The 25155-nt window shown below is 36.2% G+C and overlaps 1 protein-coding gene across 3 annotated transcripts in view; it reads right to left on the bottom strand.

Annotated features, from left to right (window-relative positions):
* Window positions 1-25155, bottom strand: part of RIMS1 (regulating synaptic membrane exocytosis 1) — a 354476-nt gene that overhangs the window by 124742 nt on the left and 204579 nt on the right. For all 3 annotated transcript variants that reach the window (XM_075087080.1, XM_075087081.1, XM_075087082.1), the window contains exons 9-17: window positions 21510-21556; window positions 20254-20366; window positions 19087-19217; window positions 18589-18760; window positions 18299-18455; window positions 16991-17062; window positions 8986-9142; window positions 6895-7020; window positions 2759-2821 (exon numbers count right to left, since the gene is read on the bottom strand). In XM_075087080.1, coding sequence (XP_074943181.1) covers window positions 2759-2821; window positions 6895-7020; window positions 8986-9142; window positions 16991-17062; window positions 18299-18455; window positions 18589-18760; window positions 19087-19217; window positions 20254-20366; window positions 21510-21556 — 1038 coding nt within the window. The remainder of the gene's footprint in view (window positions 1-2758; window positions 2822-6894; window positions 7021-8985; window positions 9143-16990; window positions 17063-18298; window positions 18456-18588; window positions 18761-19086; window positions 19218-20253; window positions 20367-21509; window positions 21557-25155) is intronic.

Here is a 25155-nt window from a genome sequence, read left to right as displayed (position 1 = left end):
TCTGTGAACAAGGGAGAAATTTAAAGGCAGACAGTGGCTGCGAAATGGGAATCATGGCTATTTAAAGGTTAAGGGTTAATAATGAAGTTCTAACAATTTTCCACATACCCTATCAGGACACAGATGAGGTGCTATAAGAGAAGGACCAGCAGCCTTGAGGATTTTGCAGCTTGAAGAACAGACTGTCCCAATAGGACATTTTGATTCCTATTAAGGCTTGTACCTAGGCACAGCAGATCAACATTACAAGCCTGGCTGTGTCACAGACAGAGGAAACAACTCTCTTCCTGGAGAACATAGTGTTTGTAAAACCTTGAGGGATTTAACAGAGGAGCTTTGACCCTTCTTGTACATGTTTAGCGGTCATCACTGCTGACATCTCTACCAAAGATCACTGTGTCGTTGCAAAGTTGGAACAAAGGAACGGTTGTCCATTGGATCAATCCTGGCATACTAGCAGATATTACCAATCAAAGTGGGTGTGACCTAAGACATGGACTGTGACTACCCATGGTCTATGGCATAGGCACACATGTCCTTCCACCATTCCTGCTATTAGTCAATAACTGCATACAGATGGACAGGATGGACAGCTAGGACTAGTATTAGTCTAAACTAGTGTATTAAACTAACAATTTATCTGAACTTTGTAGCTTGGACTATCTCATATTGATATTTCTTTCATTTAACATGAAACCCTTAATATTTCTTTCTCATTTTAAGCTGAAACTGTCTCAACTATTAATTAAAACATTCAGCAAGCTGTCTAGAAAACAAGGATAAGGCCTTATAATGTTTCTAACATGAATGTCAGGCCACTACAAACAAGAAAGGACAAAAGACGGCAACCAACACGCAGGCCAAATTTTTGTTGAAATGGTTTTTGAGACTATTCAGTCAAGGACGGATATTGGCAATTTTCTGGGTATTATTCAAACTTGGATCAGGCTGTATAAGCTTCAGAGTTAAATTTTTAAAAATCAACCTATTGTCTTCTATTGCCCTTATATTCACCTTTAATACATTATTAAAAGTACCATTCTGTTTCATAATATACTATTACTGTTACTTTAAAGGAGTGAATTTGTTACTTTTCTTGATCATAAAAATATAACAGCAATAATTAGAATAAGGAAAAAGGCTAGAAAGGGCTGTATCTCTGAATTAACTGTAGGTCTCACCTCACTCTGTTGCAGCCCGTGCACGATTTTTGACTGTTTAACTTGCCAGACTGGTTAGTAGATTTGTAAAACTACTGGAAATCTATAGTGGCTGGGCAAAGTGCATCAAAAATTCATAACACAATATATACTTAATGAATTGAGAATTTAAGAATTGTCACTGAAGAATTCTAATGAAAATTATAATCTCTGAGAAGGAAAGGAAAAAGCATAAATCTGGGGGCAACAAGGGGGGTGAAGCTATAGAAGATGCAGCAGAAAGAGAAAGGCCGTAGGAAGGAGGCAGGAAAAATTGCTATTATATGACAATAAACTGACATAAAGTAACAGGGATTAAAATAAATTATTAACGTTTAAAACCTAAAATATTGAGGAAAAAGCTTCTTTAGCTGAAGTGTGAGAATAAAACCCTTTCTACTGATAATGAAATCTTAAATTTTAATTTAACAGCTTCACTGATGCACAGATGCTTTTTGGAATTTTTTGTATTTATTATTTTGTCTTTATACTCGTGCCTTGTAACAGAACCCTATCACAGCATCTTTGATGATGTTTCAAATACTATGAAAAGAATTAAAGAAACCCAAGGCATATTAAAGAAAACCTACTCTGTAGGGGAAAATTCTACACCAAGTAAATGAATAAGTACATTAGACAACATGGTTTTAAAAGTTTGATGGTTATAAACATATAGCACAGATGTAAAACTCTTAGCAACACCCAGATTCCTAAGAGAAAAATAGTTGACTACTTGGTTGAAGCAGTTGAATGGTTACCTCTTTCAACTTCAACCTACATTTTTACTCATTCTAACTAGAAGATTCTCTACACAATCTGACATGTATGTTTAACAAGGTTAACAGACGTGGTGAAAAAAAAAGGAGGGGGCAGAGTTATACTTGTTAGAAAAAAGATATTTCAGTCCCATTTAGTTTCACAACATTGGGAAGAGTTGAGAGAGGGAGCTCCAAGCTTTGGAATGAGAGATTAATGAAGACTGAAGATGAGCCCAAACTACAAAGTTTATGCCTGGATCTAATTTATAGCACAGTTTGTAGATGAAAAAACACGTAACACAAGACCCCTGAAATCTGGGGTTCACAGTGAGCCCTCATTAATCACTGTTTTTTCCTCTACAAGTGACCAATATCAACATGAGATTAGCTGTCACAACAAGTAAAGATTGTTGGCTTGAGCATGGTTGTAATATAAACATAAAAATGCAAATAAAAGAGAATATAAAAACAACTGAAAAGGAACATTTAAAATTATAACAACACTGTCATGCATTGGGAGATCAGGACTTCTCTGACTAGACAGAAAATCTACCACAAAATACAACTGCAAAATCAGAATTTCTTCAACTGCTTTAATCCTTACTACTGAAGTTCACAAACACATGTACACATCTCGATCTGAAGTAAAATGAACAAAAAAGAACAACTGACACCTGGATCACAACGCACTAGGAAGTTCTTTACTTACTGGCACTAAATACCACTATAGAGAAAAGTCGGGCACACAAAGTATAGACAACTAACCAGATGTGTTCATGATTACCGAATTCCTGTATTTACCTGATGGTATGTAGGCACTCTGCACTTCTTCCTCGTTTTGCTCTGGGCAGCATAAGAAGCTCACTGCACAGACAGGATGGGTGGTGAGTGAAACAGATATAATTATGAAGCATTAGATGACATGGGTTATGCCAATGATATGCAAATGAAAACATAAAAAGAAACAAGAAGCTTCCACCCAGATAGATAGTCTGATAATGTTCAAACCCAGACTGCACTTCTCAAAGAATAGGAGCCAAAAAATGCCTGTGATAACTACATTTTCAACAAATTCTGTTTAGCGTGGCACCTAATTTTGTGGGATTTCTCCTTTTAAAATTCAGAAGTACTGTTTCAGAGTTCTTCACGACAAAAGGAATCCACAAAACAGCTATATTTCTCTAATAATCTCCTTTCTCATGAACTAGTTAGTGAAGAAATACTTCAGAAGAAAAACAAATGATGCTTATTGTTTGGGTTTTTTTTTTTTCCCCTCTTCCTAAGCCACAAAAACATACATGAAAAGGCAGGGAGGGTTTGCTACTAATTTACTGCAAATCAGTTTATGGGAAGAGTAACCAGTCACCCTTTCAGGAAAAACAAAAAATTATGTTCACTGGAAATATTACGTTTGGAAAAAATATAAATTCTGACTCATAACTCTTGACAGTATTTTTTAATGCAATCCTAAAGAAACAAAAAAATTGCTAATCAGCCATTAGAATTTTTGTTTCTTATTGTTTCCAGTTGAGAAAACCAGCCATCTATTCTATTTTTTATTTAGTGTAACCAAACACATGCTACAGCTGGCACAATGGTAAAATTAACACACATTTATGCCTATGGTAAATATGACTATGATATGAAATATCCCTTGAATTAATCTTGCAGTTTTATGCACTTCAACACAATGAGAAAGACCAAGCTCCAAACCAGCTAATTATTGTAAATAGGAAATTAAAGCTAAACTTCATGGAAACATGCTATTTTAAAAGAAGCAGGGAATCATATGAAGTACTGTGGTGACAAAGAGAGAAAAGATTACAAAATAGGTAAAGCGGCAGTTATTCATTGTGTTTTGTGCTTCATGCCATTATAAAATGACCCATTTAATTGATGCAGTATAGGTAATATTTATCTAAAATTCTAAACTGGGCAGCTTGAAATAATGGCTTGTGAGTCACGTATGAGATTTAACTTTGCATCTGGAATCACTAGCCTGATTTTGACGCAACAAAATGCATTAAAGGTGAACTGAATTGTTTTTCTTTTAAGCAAAATTTCCATTCATAAGCTCAGAGGACTGACAGAATTTATATGCATGTTTCCAAATTACAAATAAATATGCATTTTAGGAAAAAAGTTACTACTTTCTTAAGAGTTGTGAAGCAGATGCAATGTCCATATTAAAGCACAGAGTACTTCGTTAATATTTACTGTACCTTTGCTATCTCAAAGAGTATCTATTGTAATTGGTCCACAGCAAATGGTAACAAGAAATTCATCCAGAAAAGGGAGATAAAATAGCAAATCTACCATGAAATCTTCAAGATTAAAAAAAAAAAAAAAGGCAAAAGAATCCATCACAGTGGATTACCAATAATATAAGATACTCACAGTTCTGTAGTAAATTAACACTGGTTTGGAGACATTGAAAATTATTCTAAAACAAATGTTTTACTCTCATTAATAGGTTTCATTTAGGAATAAAACACTAAAAATATTATAAGGGCCATGTCCTTGAAAATTGGATGATGATCCTAAATTCAGAGCAAAGTATACTGCTTAGGTAGATTTCCTAATAAAAAGCTTTTCCTAACAGATTTATATATATACACACAAATACATGTGTGTATATATGTATATAAATATATATTAAAAAGGTACAGTGGACAAATCCATTTCACTGGAAATTTATCACACCAAATGTTTTAGTAAGAGACCAAAATACCTGTTTTTACAAGGATCTGTTCAGAATATTTAATATTAATTTGGGACCAATAACGGGTCATTGAGAAAATGATCAAAAATAATCAGCAACTGCAATTTCTGCCATGTGACTACAGGGTAATTACTCACCTTTCAAACCAAGTTTATATTAGGTATCTACATGAATGTACTTGTTTAGATGAAGGGTTCAGTAAAGGGTTCAGTAAATGAACAACACATAACAGCCATACTACTACTGATACTAATACATAACACTGAATCAAGATTTGTTTTAAAAAAATTTTTGAATGTGATAGAGAATCTTGCTCAACAAAAGCTGATTTTGATCTTCCCTATGATGCAATTTATGTACTGAAAGACAGTGAAACCTGCAAGAGTTAAACAGGCTCCACAACTGAATAAATCTGGGGGAAAGATGAAAACAGGAAAAGGAGACCGCTGCAGACAAGATTACTACTGAAGAAGAGTAAGTACATGGACTCATCTTTAAATCCTGCAAATGAGCCATGTACATCCTTCATGTCTGATCTGTAAAAAGGCATTTTTTGAACACTGAAAAGAACTGAAGCATGTGTCTTACTCCTCTGAACAAATCCAGCAGCCAATTGCTGCTGTGACTCTGGTCTGATGCCTCATCTCCAGGCAAGCCACAATGCAAGCCCTGCTCTTTAAGCAGAATCCATGCATGTATCATCATTTATATCATGGTTTGAGGATTTACTGGAAGAAAATTTTCTAGACAGTTAGGTGTCTATATTTATTTCTACTGACAAATCTACTTTTTAATGTCTCTTCCTCTTCAGATCTGCTGAATAAGAAATCTACTCAAGAAATATTTCCAGTAATCTTTTGAAAATATCACTACTTATAATAAATAATCATATGAAACGTTTGCAACAAGTGGAAATTATTTGAATTAGCTTAACTATAAATCTGACTGCTACATTTAAAAAGCATTTCAATTCACCTCTGGAAGGAAATTCAGTACAATCCAACTTAGACAATTCTGTACATACTTCTTGCCCACAAGGTGGAATTTTAAAGTGTTTCGAATAACACATTAATTCCAATTTGTATCTTACCACATTAAAAAAAGCAAAACAGGCAAGAGCATATACAAAACTGAAGTAGTTCAACTGCAAAAGCCATCTGTTATTCAATTTCTACGTTGCTTCAAAACTGGACAGAGTTCCAGAGATTTTTATGGTTTATTCCTTACATGTTTTCACATCACTATGAAACGTATGTTTTGTATTGAATTTACTGGATCATTTGGAAAGGTATTGTCATCCTCACTCATAAAAAATAGTAATGTACTGCAAAAAACTAAAAATCCAAAGACATTACCAGGATAATTGATTGTGTATGAATGGTAAAAGTTTGCCATTCTAGTTTAGCTATATGATTTTTTTTTAAGTAAAGAAACTACCCACAAACATTGATGACCTATGTGACTGTCATCATTATGTTTCCCAGATACTGAAGTGAAATACATTTTTAAACTTTTTTCAGCTATAAACTAAACAGATAGTCTAATTTTCTTCTGTTTTATTAGACAATATTCCTAGATAGCTGAAAACAACGCCTACTAGGAGACACCAAGCATTCTGCGAGGAGTGTAGCCGCTGCATGTACTCCAGTGAGAAACGTGTACATGTCACGCACCTAAGATTGGAGATTTTTGCTAATCACAAGCACCGCGACTATCCTTGCTATGCTTGGGTACTGTTCACCAGAATGTTACATAGGATGCTGTGAGACGGCATGTATTGATGTACAAAATCTATAAGCACAGGAATGCAAATCAGAGCATATGCAACTCCTAACTAGTAGGAAGGCATGCCTGGTATTTTGCTGGCTACCAAAACAGAAAAATCCTAAGTTACAAGAATAGCGAGAGCATACATGTAGATTTATGTCTTTCTAGCAAAAATCTCTGGGCTTCATCCATGAAACAATCAGCAGAATGCTCTAGGACAACACCCAAGAACCGTTAGTCTAGATACCTGCTATTACTGCCAACACAAAGTACAGTTTTACCAAAAAAGAGGCGTAGATAATTTAACCATGACACTAGATTTGACAGTTAGGATGATTTCTCTCCCTTCCCCATTACTATCAGTTGTGTTTCTACTGAATACTTGAAAATTAGGCAAACCAACAAAGACATTCCTAAACTTGTTTCCAAATTCAGGCTGACGATGTACCTTTCTTGATCAGACAAATACTGACTATCCATGTCTCTGGATCTGTAATCAACTGGAGTTCTGGAGGCATCATGGTGTCTAGTTGGAGAACGTGATCTTCTCATTTGATGAATTTCATCTAAACTCCTGAAAGGCAGAAATACATAGGATAAACTTGTTTTCTCAAAAATAACACAGCTTCATGGATTACAGTACAAGTTGGCTGAAGGAAGTCATTAATCATTAAATTGCTAATATATGACTTCAAAAAAACAATCGGTTCCTAAGATTAAAAAAAACCCGAACAACCTCTAACTATAGAAAGCAGCCATTTCTACCATATTTAGAAGTATACGTCTGTTCCTGTGTACACTGATGGATTCAGTAATGGCATTTCCAAAGCCTGTACTTAAAGAATAACTGACATAACAAAAGAACTGGTAATACTTCACATGAAATTAAGTTTTATGCTTTTGCAGATTGATGGAGAGATTTCTAAAGGGCTGATTTTGGGCTGTCAACTTTTTGTAGGTATCTCCCAGTATCCTTTAAAAAATTCTGGGACAGGATATAGGGACTTGCAGCATATTTTATCAATTTCAGGCTAAGTATTATACAAAAGCAGTATGATTTTGTATAAATACCGGTAGGCGCTGACCTCCATGACAATAGTATAAAGCTCTCTTCACATGGAAAATAACAAGAAAAGAAACTACTACTTGAAGGGCACGTTCTTCCTGTAGTTTAATAACTGACATTGGAACAAGATGCATTAGTTTTGCAAAGTACAAAATGAAAGGATGGGTGGAACTGACTATGAAATATTTCATTTGTGCGTTGTGCTTCTAGACAGAAAGATGCAACAAGGGCACATATTAATTGTTTGCAAAAGCAGAATGAGGAGGTCTCACTCTCTCTACTACAAAAGAAATGAGTCAGTGCCACAGTCTGTTTTATGTACAGCCATAGTCTTAGTCTTCTATCTGGACGGATCATTACTGAGAAATGCAACAGCAAGTGATTGGGTGGATAGTGAAACAGCTTCATCTGTAAGAACTGATGTAACAGAGGGGATGCATGCAGAGACTTAAGAAACACACAAAATTTTAATGCACACGAACAGTATATATGGCATGGAGAATGAAAAGGCAGAAGCAAGATCATCAGGATTCTCAACCTGTAGGAGAAGCTGGTTTTCCAGAATATAGCATCACTTTGAAACGTCACAGATTTCTGGTATTAAATGTCCAGTGATGGAACTCCAAAAAACCAGACACAGAAACAATGGATAAGGACAGTACTTTGGCACAGAATTTTGTACACAAAATTCAGCTACGAAGGGTAGATTTTCAGTAAACTACCACAGCTAGTGGGCAATGGTGTTGCTAGTGCAACACTTCAAGCTCTTGCAGTGATTAAAGAACAAAATTCCTAGAAATTTGAGGAAAGAAAAACTGGTAAAAACTGGCTGATTTTTAGGGTTCCATGAGAGGTTGCAAGAAAAGCTTATTGCCCTGCACAATAAAGCAAACAAAAACATGTGGGTCAAATTTTAAAGCATGCAAATGAAAAGCTCAGAAAGGCTTCTCCTATTAATAGGTTGTCTATTAAAAGCAGTAATTGCAGAAAATAGACGTTTACAAATCACTGTCTGTTTCTGTAAAGTATTTTTTACTCCTTCCAATAAAAATGTCACATTATAAATACAGTTGGTAATTTCAGCTTGCTGTTAATTCAAAATTAGCTCAATTCATAGTTATTATATGATTTGTACATACCGCTATTTATTATTCTACAAATATACTTCATACAAGAGTCAGCCACTGATTGAAAAAACACTTCCAGACCTACGTATTAATTCTGGTACACAGATGATGAATCACAAAGAAAATATCAGTAAGAAGAGGTAAGTCTTACAAAGTTATGATTCATCTCATGAGTGCTCTTGAATTATTAATAAAAGCATACATCAAGTTCAAACACAATGCTATTAGTTTAAGATACAAAAAGCATTTTAAAATTGTGAAAAATCGCTGAACAAGAGAAAAGTTAATAGTGACACACTATATAAACTTGAAGCCACCCAGTGTTTCACTAACTTGTGGCGCTTACCTCTGTAATGGCACATTTGGTAAACGTGAACGGGTCCTGCCCTGATCGTCGCCACGGTGAGGAGATACAGATCGTGAACGATGATGTGTTGTTCTTTGCTGTTCTGGCACAGTTAGCGTTGTAGATTTACTTTCTCTAGTACTAGATCTATAACCTACTGGCAAGAGGGCAACAAAAGGAAATTAGAGAATAAAAGTCTGGGTTTGGAAAGAATTCAGATGGTTAGTCCTTTCAGGAACACACATCTAAACGCTTACACAACTTTTAAGATGTCATTCAGCTGTTGTACATCCCGGCGTATCATGCAGCCAGGATAAATTACAAGCATTACCTTTAAATGTCTACACGTACAGAGACAGAGAAACTGGGATGATTTTCATACTGGAAGATGTGGAGGAGAGGACTGAAATAGTTTTCTGACTTGGGGAAGAGTGCCCACAGTAATTTGTATTTCAAAATTGTCATACAGTAGCAAAAATTTGAAAGGAATCCAAGCAAGGGAGGTCTATCTCATATAACAAATGGAGAAGGCATGCTTGTGTACAGCAGCACAGACTCATCCAGGACTGTTCATATATAAAGCATCCTTCTGACTCTTGTTTCAGTTAAATACAAAGATATTCTCTACCGAACTTGGCCAAAGCCACCTACTTTCAAGAATTACGAGCACTTAGAGTATATTGTACAGAATACTGGGTGTTGCATACTCTGCAGAACACTTTTTCCGAATACTATGAATGAGCTGCAAAGTTTCGCATAGTTCATTTTCACATAGGTTTTAAAAAAGAAATCAGCACAATATTAGTACATTTCAAAGCATTTATATTGCTGTGCATTTTTCCATGTAGCATACTGTTTCCCTTTCCTAAAAGGTCAATAAGATGAACAGCTTTCAAAAGGTGCTTGTTATCTTTCCAAAAGAGCCTAAGGAGATTTGCTGAGACTTCAGTTGCTCACTCCTAGACATTGAAATTAGATTACAAGAATCCATCGACAGAAAATCCCTTAATGACAAAGGGTCATCCCTCAAGTCATCCCTTAATGACTCACAAATTATTGTTTAGATTCCAAAATAATAATTTTGCTGCTTCTTTGAATTTGTCCAGCATTAAGTTCCTGGAATGTGTTATTTTGTTCAGCTAAAAAAACCAGCCTGCATCAGAAATCTTCCTTCCATGCAGGAAAAGATTATGACTTAGTCACTCAATGATCAATTGGATAAATTAAGTAAGTTGCACTTTCTAAGGATCTTGTTACAGAGTTTCAAGTGTGTGGGGCTTTTTTTCACATTTTGTGTAATTTGTACAATTCTTGTAGTTCTTCTCTGATCTTCTATCACATTGTTATAGCCCTCTGTATTAGGCTTGGTCATGTATTCAATGGCACTTTACCTGTCCTGACACCTCATAACCTGTTAAGCTGCAAGTCCAAACCCTGATCACAAACATCAAGAAAGCATTCATGCTCTTTCCCCCAAATTGTACATTGGTTTACTAACCTATTCTAATGGACATCTAACTTATCTGAATGCATTATCTCATTACCAGACAAGGAGAAAAACACTTTGTTAAAAAAGTGATAAGTAATCCTAAAATAACGTCTTCCACCATAGAACAGATTATTTTAGTAACACAAAGCTGAGCACAAAGACCTACTTGATCATGCATTTTATCATCCAAGGAACTCGAAGACCGTTTTCCCTGATTATACGGTTTATAATATCACAGCCTCCAGATCTGTTTCCACACTTTTTATGGAGTACTGACCAAACTAGCAGAAGTTATCCAAAGATAACAGATGAGCACCAGGGTGCTCTGGTATCCTGCAGCAGCCTCCACCCTTTCACCAGCAGCAACTTTAGGAAATAAAAAAAGATCGGCTTCAAAAATTTTTGTGATCTTTAATATATTTACCACTAGAAATATGATAGGGAAGGCAGGTGTGAAGGAGGCAAGGTTACCAAAAAGATGATTGGGCAGTTTTACTATGGACTTTCTGGTTACTGAGATCTAGAAAACATACGCAGAAAGACTTTTGCAAAATCTGCTATCATTTTGTCCAGCCTGTATGACTCATACTTCATAGTATAGCAGCTGGTGTGAGAACATGGGAAATAAATTTTTTCTTCCATTTGTTGAAGCAGAGAGGTGAGATGAGGTTAACAAATCAGGGAAACGGGAATCACTATGAGTATTGATAGATCTTAGAAGGTACGGCTAGGCCCAAAGTAAAGCATTTGTAATAAGAACGTATCGTAGCTCAGAAACAAACCAGTGATCATAATGTTGTGTGCATGTGTGCACTGTTCCCAAACACTGAGTTAGACATGTCAAATAAAATAATGAATACTGTTTCATACTTAAAATGTGACATTACTCAAGTTTGACGAGGTTGGGGGCTGTCGTTTGAAAACCAGAGGACATGGAGAAAAAAATTCCCAGGTACGTAAACAGCAAATGCTTGCCACTTAATTGGCAATTTTAATAGCAAAGCTGTACTGAGTACTGACTGCAAAATAGAGCTGTAAAAGTTAACGGCATGCATGAAAGTATCTACCAAGGTTTATCAACCTTTTAACAAAGAAGGACTCCAATGTTCTGCAGGTTTTGATGCACTGTGATGCTAGAGGACCTTATCTGCCATAAAAATGTTTCAGAGTTGTGTAATAAAAATAGAAAGAAACATGAGGAACTCCCTCATCTCAGGACAAGGACCGTGCAAATTTTGAGGCAAAAAAGGGACTCCCTCAGACTTCTTTGGAGATTCCCTCATCTCATGTACTAAGGTTGCTGCAGAAAATATCTGGTTTTTTGTTCCCTTTCCCAGGATAATTACACCTAAGCTCTATGTGCTAAAAGATATTTCATTTTCCAGACAAGCTCGTTTCAGATAAAATCCTGTCAACTCTATTAGAAGGCACACTAGTTTACATCTATTCAACACTAACATCAAAGAAATCCAAAACGTCATTCCAAGCTTTAGGCAACTGTACTGAAATACATATAATTTAAACATAAATTCCAGTTTTAAATATATTTCTAGAGCATCTCTTGTGTGCCTAAAAAAATATACCTAGGATTATCCTGTAGATGTAAAAATCTGGTATAGAAAGATGATTTTATCTGATACGTTCTTCAGAGCCAAACTATCCAGGGAACAATATCTGAAATTTGTGCATTGTGTGTACACAAAGCTTACAGAACAGACAGAGCAATAACAATTTACATTTGTCCTAAGTATTAGCTCAAGTATTGTCAAGTTGGTGAAATCGCACTTCCACAGCAACCGTGACAGTGACAGCAACAGTAACATTTCCTCATATCCTCGAATACAAAGGCTCTGTGCTCTCCAGAGTGAGCAGAGAAATTATTTGCATGGACCAGCATGATAGCAGCAATCAAGCTTATGGTAGTTTACACAGAAGAAGTTTCTCAGTTGCTCATGGGAAACTGTCAGGTGTGACATGAAATGGAAGCTGGATGGATGATGAAAATGGTTCTAGCAAATGTTTCATACCAGAACTTTTTCTTTTTTTAAAGACAATACAGACAGCGACAAGGTTTTGTGTTGATGTCACCCTGCTGCTACAGGAGTAAAGTCAGTACAATGAAAACATATATACAGATTACATATGATAGAAAAATAAATTGTTCTGAAGAGTTACCCATAGCAGAAGCAATACAGCTCATTAAAAATACCCTTTGGGATAATGCCAACTGCATATCAGCTTTTTTCCTTTTCATTAAGAAAGTTATTGAAGTTTTGGTTAAAAAGATAGGCCTCAAAACATCTTCAGTTTTTATTAAATCCTTCATTGATCCTTTACTAATCCTTCCTATGCACTTAGCATTGGTGAGGCCACATCTGGAGTACTGGGCTCCCCAGTGCAAGACAGACATGGAGTTACATATGAGCAGAGGCTGAAAGATTTAAATTAATATTTTCTTCATGCTAATAGATGTGGGCATATCACAAAAACCAATTGTATCACAATTGCCTATCATATCACATATCACAAAAATCAATTCTGTTAAAGCTGAGCTTCAAATTAATCTGACTTTCAGCTGTTGATATAAACTCCTTTTATGAACAATTATATGAGCTGATTTTAAAAAACATATATATATACTGCAAGATACTAATAATGATGACAGTAAAATTATATGAAAGATAAGACACATTTGGTATGACAAGGGAAAAACTTTTCTTCAAATATTCTTGAAATTATAAAAGTGTCATTATTTTTGATGTAGCAGTCTTTACTTCCATCAACAAGCAGTGATTCTTTGCAGCTGCTGAAGCCTCTAGGAAAATAGTTTTCTGTGTTATTACTAAAGGTCAATACTACATTTGCCTTAGCAATTAGTAAAACATTTGAAATTATAGTTTAAAGGATTTCCAATGTTAGTTAAATTAGCCACAATATTTTCATCATTCCTTTTTTAGCTTATGGTGGTGATCAAATGAACTTTTGTGCTTCTACATTTTGCAGTTATGTGTCTGTTTTTCAGAAAATGAGCAATAACATGTGTGAAAATCTTGAGATATTAAGAATGCAAAATAACTTCCTTCTCTTCTGAATATTTCAAGAAAAAGAATAAATTAACAACTGTTAAGAATATACCTTTAATAAAGACAGAGCTTATTTATCATATATAAGCACCATGGTGGGTAACATTGGCAAGTAAGTCGTAAAGGAAGGAAAAGGGGCTTTAAAGGGAAACATTTTCTTTTGTGTCACATGTAAACTCAATTTTGATATTCTTACTTCTTTTGAGAAGGTATATCTTAATCCTAGACTAATCTAGTTGAAGCCAATAAAGGCTATGCCAAAATGGTCTAAGAGTGCACCTGAACTGCATCATCATCATCCTACATTACAGGAAATATGGAATTTCATCGTTCCCTCCCAGATGCATACCTTGCAAGATAATGTGTGGGAAATCTGGACCAGACAAGAGCTTCTGTGCACTCTGGTGAGGTCCATGGTATTGCGGGGCAGGAGGAGGGAAGGAGTAAAGACGCTGCAGCACAACAAGGAACTTGCATTCAACTTAGTTTTAACAGAGGACACTGTTAGATGGAGAAAATACTGTCCTATTCATTCACTGCAAATGAAGGTAGCAGTCCAGAGTCTTAGAAGATTTAGCAATGTGATAAGTAAGGAAGGTTGGATAGGAGGGTAGAAATGTATATCTTGGTGTCCAGGCGCATTTGTAAATCTGTGTCTAAGATTTTCAAGCAGTTCAATAGATGGTGCGATTGGCGACCTTTTCCAGCTCTCACTTGAAAACACATTTTCATATTCTGTCTAGGCTGTCACACATTCATGGTTGATGACTGAAATTTTCTTCACCCCGTGTGCCTAAAGTCTAACCCCCATTTAAGAATTCAGGTTGCACCTGCAAACAAAAACCCCACTTATATGTATATCCACTTCGCATAGGATTCACAAGCTGATGAACTTCACTTACAATTGCCAAATATGTATCCATTAAACTCAAAATAGACAAATTTGTGCTTGGTCAGGTCAGCTGTCAGATTGTTTCTGATTAGATGGACTTCAGAATGAGTTTCCTCACCAGGCCCCTCAAGTTTCAGTTTAGAGACTCTCAGCTAATTGTAAATGCTATTGCAATTTTCCACTGAGCCAGTGAATAGAGTCCAATGCATTCAAAATATTTTTGAACATTTCCTGTCAGACGGAAAATGGTTTTGTATTGGGTTTGCAGGGCAAGGTTTTGGTAGTATGGGGAATACAGGGGTGGCTTCTGTAAGAAGCTGTTAGAAGCTTCCCCTATGTCTGACAGAGCCAGTGCCAGCCGGCTCCAAGATGGACCTGCTGCTGGCTAAGGCCAAGCCCATCAGCGACAGGTGACAGTGGTCGGTGCCTCTGGGATAATATATTGAAGAAGGGGAAAAAGTTGCTGTGCAACAGCAACTGCAGCCAGAAGAGAGGAGTGAGAATATGTGAGAGAAACAACCCTGCAGATACCAAGGTCAGGGAAGAAGGAGGGGAAGGAGGTGCTCCAGGTGCCAGAGCAGAGATTCCCCTGCAGCTGTGGTGAAGACCATGGTGAGGCAGGCTGTGCCCCTGCAGCCCATGGAGGTCCACAGTGGAGCAGATATCCTCCTGCAGCCCATGGAGGGCCCCACACCAGAGCAGCTGGATGTGCCCAAAACAGGCTGTGACCCTGTGAGAAGCCGACGCTGGATCAGACTGTTCCTGAACGACTGCACCCTATGGAAGGAACCCACAATGGAAAAGTTCATGAAGAACTGCAGCCCTTGAGAAGTACCCACACTGGAGAAGTTCATGGAGGACTGTCTCCTGTGGGAGGGACCCCATACTGGAGCAGGGGAAGAGTGTGAGGAGTTCTCCCCCCATGGAGGAAGGAGTGGCAGAGACGACGTGTGATGAACTGACCACAACCCCCATTCCCCGTCCCCCTACGCCGCTGATTGCGAGGAGGTAGAGAAAACTGGGAGTCAAGTTAAGCCTGGGAAGAATGAAGGGATGGGGAGAAGGTGTTTTAAGATTTAGTTTTTATTTCTCATTTTTCTGCTCTGATTTGATTGGTAATAAATTAAATTTTTTTTTTCCCCAAGTTGAGTCTGTTTTGCCCGTGACCGCAATTGCTGAGTGATCTCCCTGCCCTTACCTTGACCCATGAGCCTTCTGTTAGATTTTCTCTCCCTTGCCCATCTGAGGAGGGGAGTGTTAAGAGCGGCTTTTGTGCGCACCTGGTGTCCAGCCCAGGTTTATTCAAATGGCAAATGGATGCCATGAAGAACTGACAGCTGAAAAAAAGCCCCAATTTTTAATACACTATACTGAAACCTTAAACCTAAGTAAGTCTACACAGATATGCCAGTATCTACATTGCCAACTAAAAAAATGAAGTCATGAAGAGGAAAAAATATTTAGAACCTATTATTTATTTTAAATTTAAATGTTCATTCTCTCAGCTGATGTAAAAATGTCAAGACTAATCACTGCGTTAAAGCAAATATCATTACTGAATGAATTACCTGAATAAATTTCCCTCTTGGTAACTCACGTGGTAAGTGTATTAAAGTAAGGAAAGAACCCAATCAACGTCAAAGGAAGGAGAAATTGGCTCAGTAAACATCAAAATGATATTTCATTAATAAAATACATGATTTATTTTTATGGTTGTATAATGAATAAATAAACTGCCATATTATTTTAAACACAGATCAGGAAGACAGAGAGCTTTCCAAATCCCACCATGATTTAATTCAGAAATTTTCATCAGTAAGTTCCACAGAAAAACTGATTTAGTGCTGGCAATGACATAGTGACTCTTCAGTTAGTTTGGGACAATTGGGAAACATTCATCTGACTTGTGGCAACAGTCAAATAGAAGTAGAAAAATGTGGTATCCAAAATGATCCTCAAGATTTTCAGTATGTAAGGAATGCTGAACTAAAAGTCAAACCACAACAGTGTCGACAAGTATATATTTATGAACATTTAGGCAATGATAGTTCATGAAGGCTTATGAAAACTACAAAAGATATAGCCATGCTACATGCATCTTAATCTACAGCCATGCATCCTCAATAAAGTCCATGGGAGACTGCATTATATCTAAGTTTCAAGCAAAAAGCAAAATGAAAAAAAAAATGCTTACAATAAACACTGAAATCTTAATTACTATTTTAAAATTATTTTTTGAATTTAATTTATATTTTAAATAATGCTTGGAACATTGCGCAGTAAACAAACAATTTGAACCATCTAGCGGTTCACATATGAAGAATGATATGTAATAGAAACATCAATGAATGAATAGTAGAATCTTTTAATTCACCATGATTTAGGACAAGTGCCATGGAATTATCAGGAAAACTCTTTTTTTCACAATGCACTCTCCGAAACCAGTATCCTCAATATTCCGATATATTATAAAGAAAAAAAAACAACAAACAAGCAAAAAAGAAGAAGAAGAAAGCAGGACCATGCTGTTCACCCACGCACCTGGAGGAACAACTCCAATACCATCATCAACATCATAATCTGAGATGTCACTATCACTGATTGGCCGAGATCCTGCACAACAGTAAGGTAAACAAATACCTGAACATCTGGTCGTGTTATAAAATGTAAAAATACGTTCATTTAACGTACTACTGAAATTAAAAAGATGATTTTAAGTCTAAACAATAGAGGAGGAGAACTAAACTGCAGTGACTGACAGTGACGTTTCAAAAGACAGCTGAGCCAGTTTAACACCTTAGAGCTGCTGCAGCCTCCTTTCCCCTTCTCCTTCCCTCAGGACCTCATTAATCCTCTACTAGGACAGTTTACCTCACTAAACCAGCAAAAAGTTAACTCAAATAAAGGAAAAAAAAATACTTTTGTGCTATTTCAGTGAGTAAGCTGAATCAGCTTGCTGAACAGGAAAGGAGAGGTGGCAGCATATGGTGAGAAAGGGAAAGAGGAAACAGCATTGCCAGCATTTAGAAAAGTTCAAATATCTCATGAAAAGTAACCTTTAATTTGTTCGCTCTATACATATCCTCATACAGCAAATACAGCAGTATCACATTTTTATAATTCATTCCTGAACGTGCACCAATTTCCTATGCATTGGCTGGAATGAATGACTGCCACGTTTAAGAAAAAAAACAAAAAAATAGCTTGGAGACATATTTTAAAATGTGTCCCTGCGTCCTTCTTATTTCTAAATAAATCTTAAATGGATTTAAATTAACAGAGGAGCTACAATATTCAAATATTTCAATACATTCATTATTTTAATTGCCTCATACAAACCTGAAATCAGACTCATCAAAACAACTGTAACTCCCAAATGCACACAATTTCTTTTGCTGCAAAATTACACTTCTCATCTGTTGTATAATGAGCATATTAGAGGTTGAGACTTTGTGATGAAAAGTGGTTTTAAGCTTCATATGTCTTTAAGGATTTTCTTTTTTTAGACAAAATGCTTTTAATTATTGAAAAAAGTAAGTAGCCAATAATGATGAACAACTTCTTTCTATTTGAAAGGAAATTTATGCAAAGAAATGTTTGAACAATTTTCTTTTGCTAGTGAAAACGAAACAATTCCAACAGGCTTCACATACTTAAAAGTTATACATCACAGGTGAAAGGCTGCCATGTCATAATGTCATAATTTGCATTTCTTCTACCGCACATTTTCATATGTTTAAAGACTATGAAATAGTATTTTTATTTTGTATATGAAAGTCAAATACCATTACACCACATCCAGCATTTCTGATTTAAAATTGAAGAGAGATGAATGGAATTTGGACCTACTTTGTAATTTTTTGCTAGTGCTTTCTCCACCATGAACATGTCTTCTTGGCATGAAAGGTGATGGCTGAGGCAGAGGTAGTGAAGATTCATCGTGTGTCTGTAGCTTATACCAATGTGGTTCATCATCTAAAAGTGCTGTCTCCAGCTCTATAAGAATCTAATAGAAAAATTATCAGGTTTTAATTTTACTTTCAAGGCACACACACACACAAACACAAATATAAAATATTTATGCATATGTATTCAAAATCAAACAACAAATTCAGGAGAAATGTGACTTTATGTATCACCTCTCCAAGAAATTCACTCTCTTCTTCTTGTACTCGTGGCTGATCCCATACGGTTATTTCAAGCATTCGTTCTCTAAAATCTCTACGATGTACATGTGAGTAGAGAAAAGTTTGGTTCCATTTTGGCTCTAGACTTTTCTTTACTGTTTTGGTCCTCCTTTTACTCTTATCACTGAAACATAAATATTAGTTGTAAATTTTTTGTAGAAATAAATCACAGAATGCCATCTACTCATCAGCACATACTGTTTTCGTTCTTTCTGATATGATGATGCCTAAGGGAGAAACGTATTTGCTGTACAGCGGATCACGTTCATCCAAAAGTCCACCAAGTTAATCTGATACTGACTCACATGATTCGAGGGCAATTTTTGGTTATAATTCATCTAACTATAATAAATTATTAAAAGGAATTCTTTACTACATAAGCATCCATCCAAACATTGATTCAATACATGGTAAATTACAGCATAATTTTCTAAATAGAAAAACTACTACCTTCTGTCTGGAAGAAAATACATTTTTACATAGGGATTCCTGGGGCGTCCATCTACTCTTGGTGGCAAATCTGTTGCTTGCAGAACATTTACTATTAGCTGATGTCCCACTTTGTCATACCACAGTTTAACCTACAAGAATCAAGTTACCAGAAAACACTACTGAAAATGGAGAAAAACGAGAATTTTCAGACTGCATCACATTAACCACAATGTAAAAGTAACCATTGTTTTTTCCAAAAGATAATATATTTTATTTCAAATCCCTTAATATTTAGTAAGGTTAGATGGAAAATATGATGACATATACCAAAGACCTTTGTATTTACCACACGTGAATAACAAGGTGGTGCTTGATTATACTTATATTGTTTGTTGTTCTCACTGCATAATCTTGTGTCTCTGAGTGCATTTAAACCATCATAAGTCTTAGCTCTGCACCTTAAAAGCTACATTCAAATAGGAAGCCCTGACTGCAGCTAAACTCGAGGCACAGTTGAAATTTATCCACTCTGATTTTTCACCTTGCAAATGTTCTTATGAAAAGTATAATATACAGCTAAATAATTTCTTAAGAGAATGATAACATCATGAAATTTTTGAGCCTGCTGTGTACTTAGAAATTAGTATGATCAATATAAACATATAATAAAGTACCAAAGTCCATGTACTCACAGTATATTTAATAAGCACAGCTTCAATTAGTATTACAGGCAGTTCCAGAATGTAGTGTGTGTCTAAATTAAAATGCGCTACTGAACACTGCAACTCTCCTCAAACACACAGCTCTTTAAATGCTCCCTTAAAGAAGATAAAGTGGCACCATGCTTGTTATCTGCGGATTAGTGGGCATGTAAAGGAGAGTGATCATTTTCAGTGCAGAGGGTACAGGATGACAAGTTACAAGGCACTTTTATGGGCTCCTCTCAATGGAAACTCCTGCACTCTTTGGTGTATTAAGACAACAACTCTTTTACCTCTGCTGTGATTACAGTGATGATCTGTGAGGGTGTACAGGGGATCTTAAAAAACATTTGAAATATGTTAGTCTTTACCAACAGCAGACATTTCTCTTGACCTCCCAATAGACCGCGGAAATGTGGAGGGCTGAGGGACCAGCACTTCATAGATTTTTATTAGCAGCTTAGGAAAAACAAAATCTGCTCACAGAAAGCTGCCCTGGTAGGACTTGTGGTGCATCCCGTAGGGCTCCAGGGCTGGTTGGAGATATAACAGAAATAGAAGGCCTTTCCATCTTCTGCGACTCAAAAGAACTTGAACCTAAAAATACATGAGAAACCCATGAATTTTCCATCCAAATTCTTTATGTGAATTTGGATAACTTATGAATTGTTCTTTCTTTGAATTGTATAAAGCTTGTATTTATCCACAGAATAACTGGATTAATATACAGAAAGATTTTAAACTGATGTAGATAGCATGGTGAAAAAGACTGTCTGGTTACCCTTACCCCAGATTAAACCTGCCGGTTTTTGTTTTATTTGAAATAATATATTAAAAAAGTGCTCCTCATACAGCAGTGACAGACCATACCCAGTGTTTTAAATAAAATAGTGTCTTCTGACAGAATCTCCCTTCCAACCCAAACTATTCTATTACTCTATGATTCTGTGATCTCAAATCTTTGATGAACAAACCCACATCTGTTTATGGATTATACTTCCCGTAGCCTCTGAAGTTTTAACTCCCAAGGAACTGGCGCACAGGAAGGTATGCAGGACACGTGTCTGGCATGGAGGATGCACCGGTGCCTGCTGGACATCAGCAGTTCTCCATCAGTGAGGCAGAGCCCTCACTAATGGGATAAGCTCATGACAGGTGTAACTACACTAGGTGGCCTCACAGGACCCTGTCCCAGGGAAGGTTTCTGGCTGCACCTCAGACAAGGCTCAGATGAAGCCATGACCCTCACACCATTCAAACGCAATAGTTAAAATGAAAACTGTTCTTTCAAAGCATGATACACAGAAAGTTCACCTAACCAACATTTTCTTGTTAAGAAAAAGAGAAACAAGAACTCTGGACTTAGGCTGGATGGTACAAGAGGTGAAATCCTGACACCATTTGTATATTTGACAATCCCTTATACCTGATTTCTCTCTTATGTTAGGGCAAGTAAATGACTGTTTTGGGCCACAGCAGGTACACCAGTATGGTACTAGCAACACAATATATAGAAGAAAACAATAAAATCCTGTTAACATTTCAAATCTGTATAGCTTCTAACCAAATCTGTATTGTTTTGAATTTAACACACAAGACCAAAAGCCACTAAATTTTGTCATACAAAAACCTCGGAGCCAATGCAGTCTCCCAGTGCTCACGTTTCAGAAAATTCATAGCCGAAATGATCGTGCTGGGTACAAGACCATGCTCAGTGAAAGGAACAAGGTGCGTACTCACTAGACTCTAATGGGGGGTGAGAAGTCTCAGGAATCCGTGGAATATCACTAAAACATGAACATACACACAGCAATTAGAAACAACAGAGACGACCTTCTGCTGTAACAAATATATTTTTGGGGACATTTTTTTAGAAATATGGATCTGTTTCTATTCTAATGGATTATAATGAAAGAAAGGAGAAATATTTAAAAACATATTTTCCACTAGCATTGATGAAAATCTTACTAATGCAAACTACTTCTCTCAAGTTCAGGAACTAGCAGACATAACAATATGTGTACTACAATGTTAATATTGTGGATGGATTCCACAATATCTTTACAACCAGGACAAGAAAGTTAGAGAGCTTTTAGGAAAAGAAAGGTGGCAAAAGGTAGTACAGCTATGCATGTTCAACTATTTTTTGGAGGAAAATAAATCAAAAAAATAAGACATAGATTAACTCACTAGTAATTTTTATATAAACGTCTCAAGGAGTTCACTGAATGAAACTGATGAAAATGTCTTATAACAATAAAAAGAAAAAGCAAATAACATTAGCAATGTTAAACGAACAAAAAAATGCATTTCTTCAAAGGCTAAAAGAAAAGATCAAACCATATTACAATTGGGTATGGACGTTTTCTGACATACACATACCGAGCACATATACAGGCACAATCCAAATCAAACTGGTTAAGTCCACACACATATATAAAAATCTTGCCATCAACAAATTTACTCTTCCATCAAAATCTGGATGATGCTAGCTCCTAGCTCCTAACTCTTTTGTGTTCTCAGCAACCATTGAAAACACATTGCAAGAGCAAGAAATTACTGTTATTGTACAAACTTTAGCAAAGCAGCAGAGCAGGAAAATGGAAACAAATCTCTTGAACTAATTACTTGAAAATATTTTCTCCCTTCAATTTCCAGGGCAATTCTTATCAGTCTAAAATATTTACTTAGCATATTCAAACTGATTTTTCTGTTCAATACAACATTAAGTTTGCAATGTTTTCTTGTGCTAGAATGTGAACACTCTTGTCTACAGTATAGCATTGTTTGTAACAATACCCCATTTAGGATATCTAAATGAGGGCTCATCTGCACAAGGAGTGTTTCAATATGGAAAGTGCAACCTACTGTGTCAAGTTTCATAGTTCTTGGGTGGGTGAAAAAACAGTTGATAGTATTTTCCTCACTTAGAGATGGCAATACAGAAGTCCTCACCAGGTAAAGGTAAATGACAAAAATAATCAGATCCTCGTTAAGACTTTACTCATCAGACAGGAAAGAGCTGAAAGTATAATTTGTTCATGTATGTTTCTAAGCCTCTTGTAATTCTTGTGGAAAACTGACAAGAACAGTGGATGCTAGAACATAAATTTTAACTCCTGACAAAATGTATGGTTTGCAAGAGAAATGTTATTTGGCAGCTTTCCCACCCACTCTGTACATCCCCACCATTTTAGAGCTCGTTCACCCTCAGGAAATCTCTAAAATTTTATAGTACAATGGACAGCTTTATATATACACATATAGAAAATCATCTCTTCCCTGATATATTTATCTTGTTTAAGTACAACTCCACACAGAACTGCAAGACACAAAAAGCAAAGAAACCAATAAATTAAGTATGCAATACAGTACTGATCACCAAACTTGTGGCAGAGTATCCTAACAAGCTCTGTAAGAGTTCTCCTTTCTGCTATTGATTTCAAAATGGACATGAAATAATTCAAAGCTCTGCTTCTGTCCATATACAAACTTCTTATAAATTCAATAATCTACTTTACATCATCATTTCTTAAATATTACATGCCCACAAGAAAATAACTGGTGTTATATAGCTAGTGACTTTATCAAATGTGTGAGTGGTAATTTTTTTTTAAAATGGCATTTTAATTGAAGAATGACAATTCTAAAAAGAAACTATAATCTAAAGCTTGTTAGGTAAGAAAATGAGTTTTATCTAGCCTGCTCTTACGGATTGCAGGAAATATTCTAACACTAAGGTTTACAAAAAAACCTCTTCAGAAGAAATACTAGGAACCTCATGACTTATTCAAAACTAGACTAGTCAAAGCAAATGGTAAAAACAAAGTAAAAAGTTGCACAACCTTTTATTGAAAATAAGAACAAAATTCTCCTCTGCTTTCAGAGCAATGTGGACATCAGAAAAGCAATGTCAGACACATTCCAGTAAATAGCTGCCAACATCAAGCTTCATCTTTTTATCCCTACTCTGAAAGGCGAATGTTTTGTGTGATCTTATGTGATGTTACATATGATCTTATGTCTGATCCTTCCACACCTCAGTGAGTACATAAATTAAACCAAACTATACCTTAGGTTGAGGCTACGCTGTGCAGATATATGGTTTGCGAGGATCACTATTCTGTAAAACACAGGAACAGCTATAATTTCTCTGAGAGCTATAGTCAAGAGCTTGATCACTGAAGACAAACCAAATTCAAATGTGGTTGTAACCCACACTTCTTTAGATTGCTCTAGGGACAGAAGCATCATCCTCTACACCCTTCAGAGTTTTCAGTGTTTCCGAGTATCTGTCCCCAGTGCTCATCCTCCTATTTCCAAAACTGTTTTTCCCATCAGAACCTGTACATCAATCTGCAGTTTGTACTAATTAATTACTTGAGCGACTCTCTGGAATTCAGAACTGCCTGGTCTATGATGGAGGTTCAACCTCCTTGCAAGGACGTAGAGCACAATAGCAGTCCTTGCACAAAGCTGAATCGCACCAGAGAAACAACAATTTTGGCAATATTATCTGTGGAAATCCAAGCAAAGATAGCTAGCATCTGACAAAGAAAACAGAAACAAATGAAAAAACATTTGTTTTACCTGCACTGTCCCATAGAGCTCACCCGAGCACACAAGAGACGGTGAGTTAGTTATTACCATGCCAGGTTTCTTCTCTAAAAAGCATACTGCCAGAGGATTTTCTGTGCTGTCCTATGTCAACCGCCTCTCGCACTGTATGCATATTCATAGGTAATTCTTCCCCTCATATTTAGATAGCCAACCCATTAATTCTATTTTTTATAGGTTTCTTATCTACCTTGTGTTGCAATCATTAGCAACAATTAGTTTCTATGGAGTTTTAAAGGTGCTGTTGTGGTTATACTGTTTATCATTGTTATGCCTTCATCTGCTAATAGTGTTACATGTTTCACATTTTTCTCTAATAAACATCCTACAATTATCCATTACTCAAAATTACATTTGCTGGTAGACGCAGAAATCCAAATTTACAAGACCCAGCAAATTGTTTAGACATCAATTTTGTAACTGGCAGTTATCTAATTAGTGGGCTCGCAGTCCTCCCATTATTCACTTAAGTTAAACTGTGTCATATTTGGGCTTTTTAGACCTAATATGCTTGGACTTTTTAAATAGGGACCATTAAAAGTGCTGGTACATTATTTGCATTATTAATACTGAAAGATGAAAACACTTAAATTATGCAGACGAAACACCATTTTTCAGGTCTTTCGGGAACCTATTTCTTCACAGAAATTTTAGCTGTAATGGACTACCGCTTAATGCTGTATCAAGTAGCTCCGATTTTGCTGAGTCAGCGTCTAAAGTAGACACAAAACTTTGATATACTAGATTTGTTGGATTAAATAAAATTCCC

The sequence above is a fragment of the Phalacrocorax aristotelis genome, chromosome 3, assembly GCF_949628215.1.
Source record: "Phalacrocorax aristotelis chromosome 3, bGulAri2.1, whole genome shotgun sequence".
Classification (NCBI taxonomy): Eukaryota; Metazoa; Chordata; class Aves; order Suliformes; family Phalacrocoracidae; genus Phalacrocorax; species Phalacrocorax aristotelis.
Note: the sequence above shows the minus strand (reverse complement) of the source record. Positions and strands in the feature narration are given on the sequence as shown.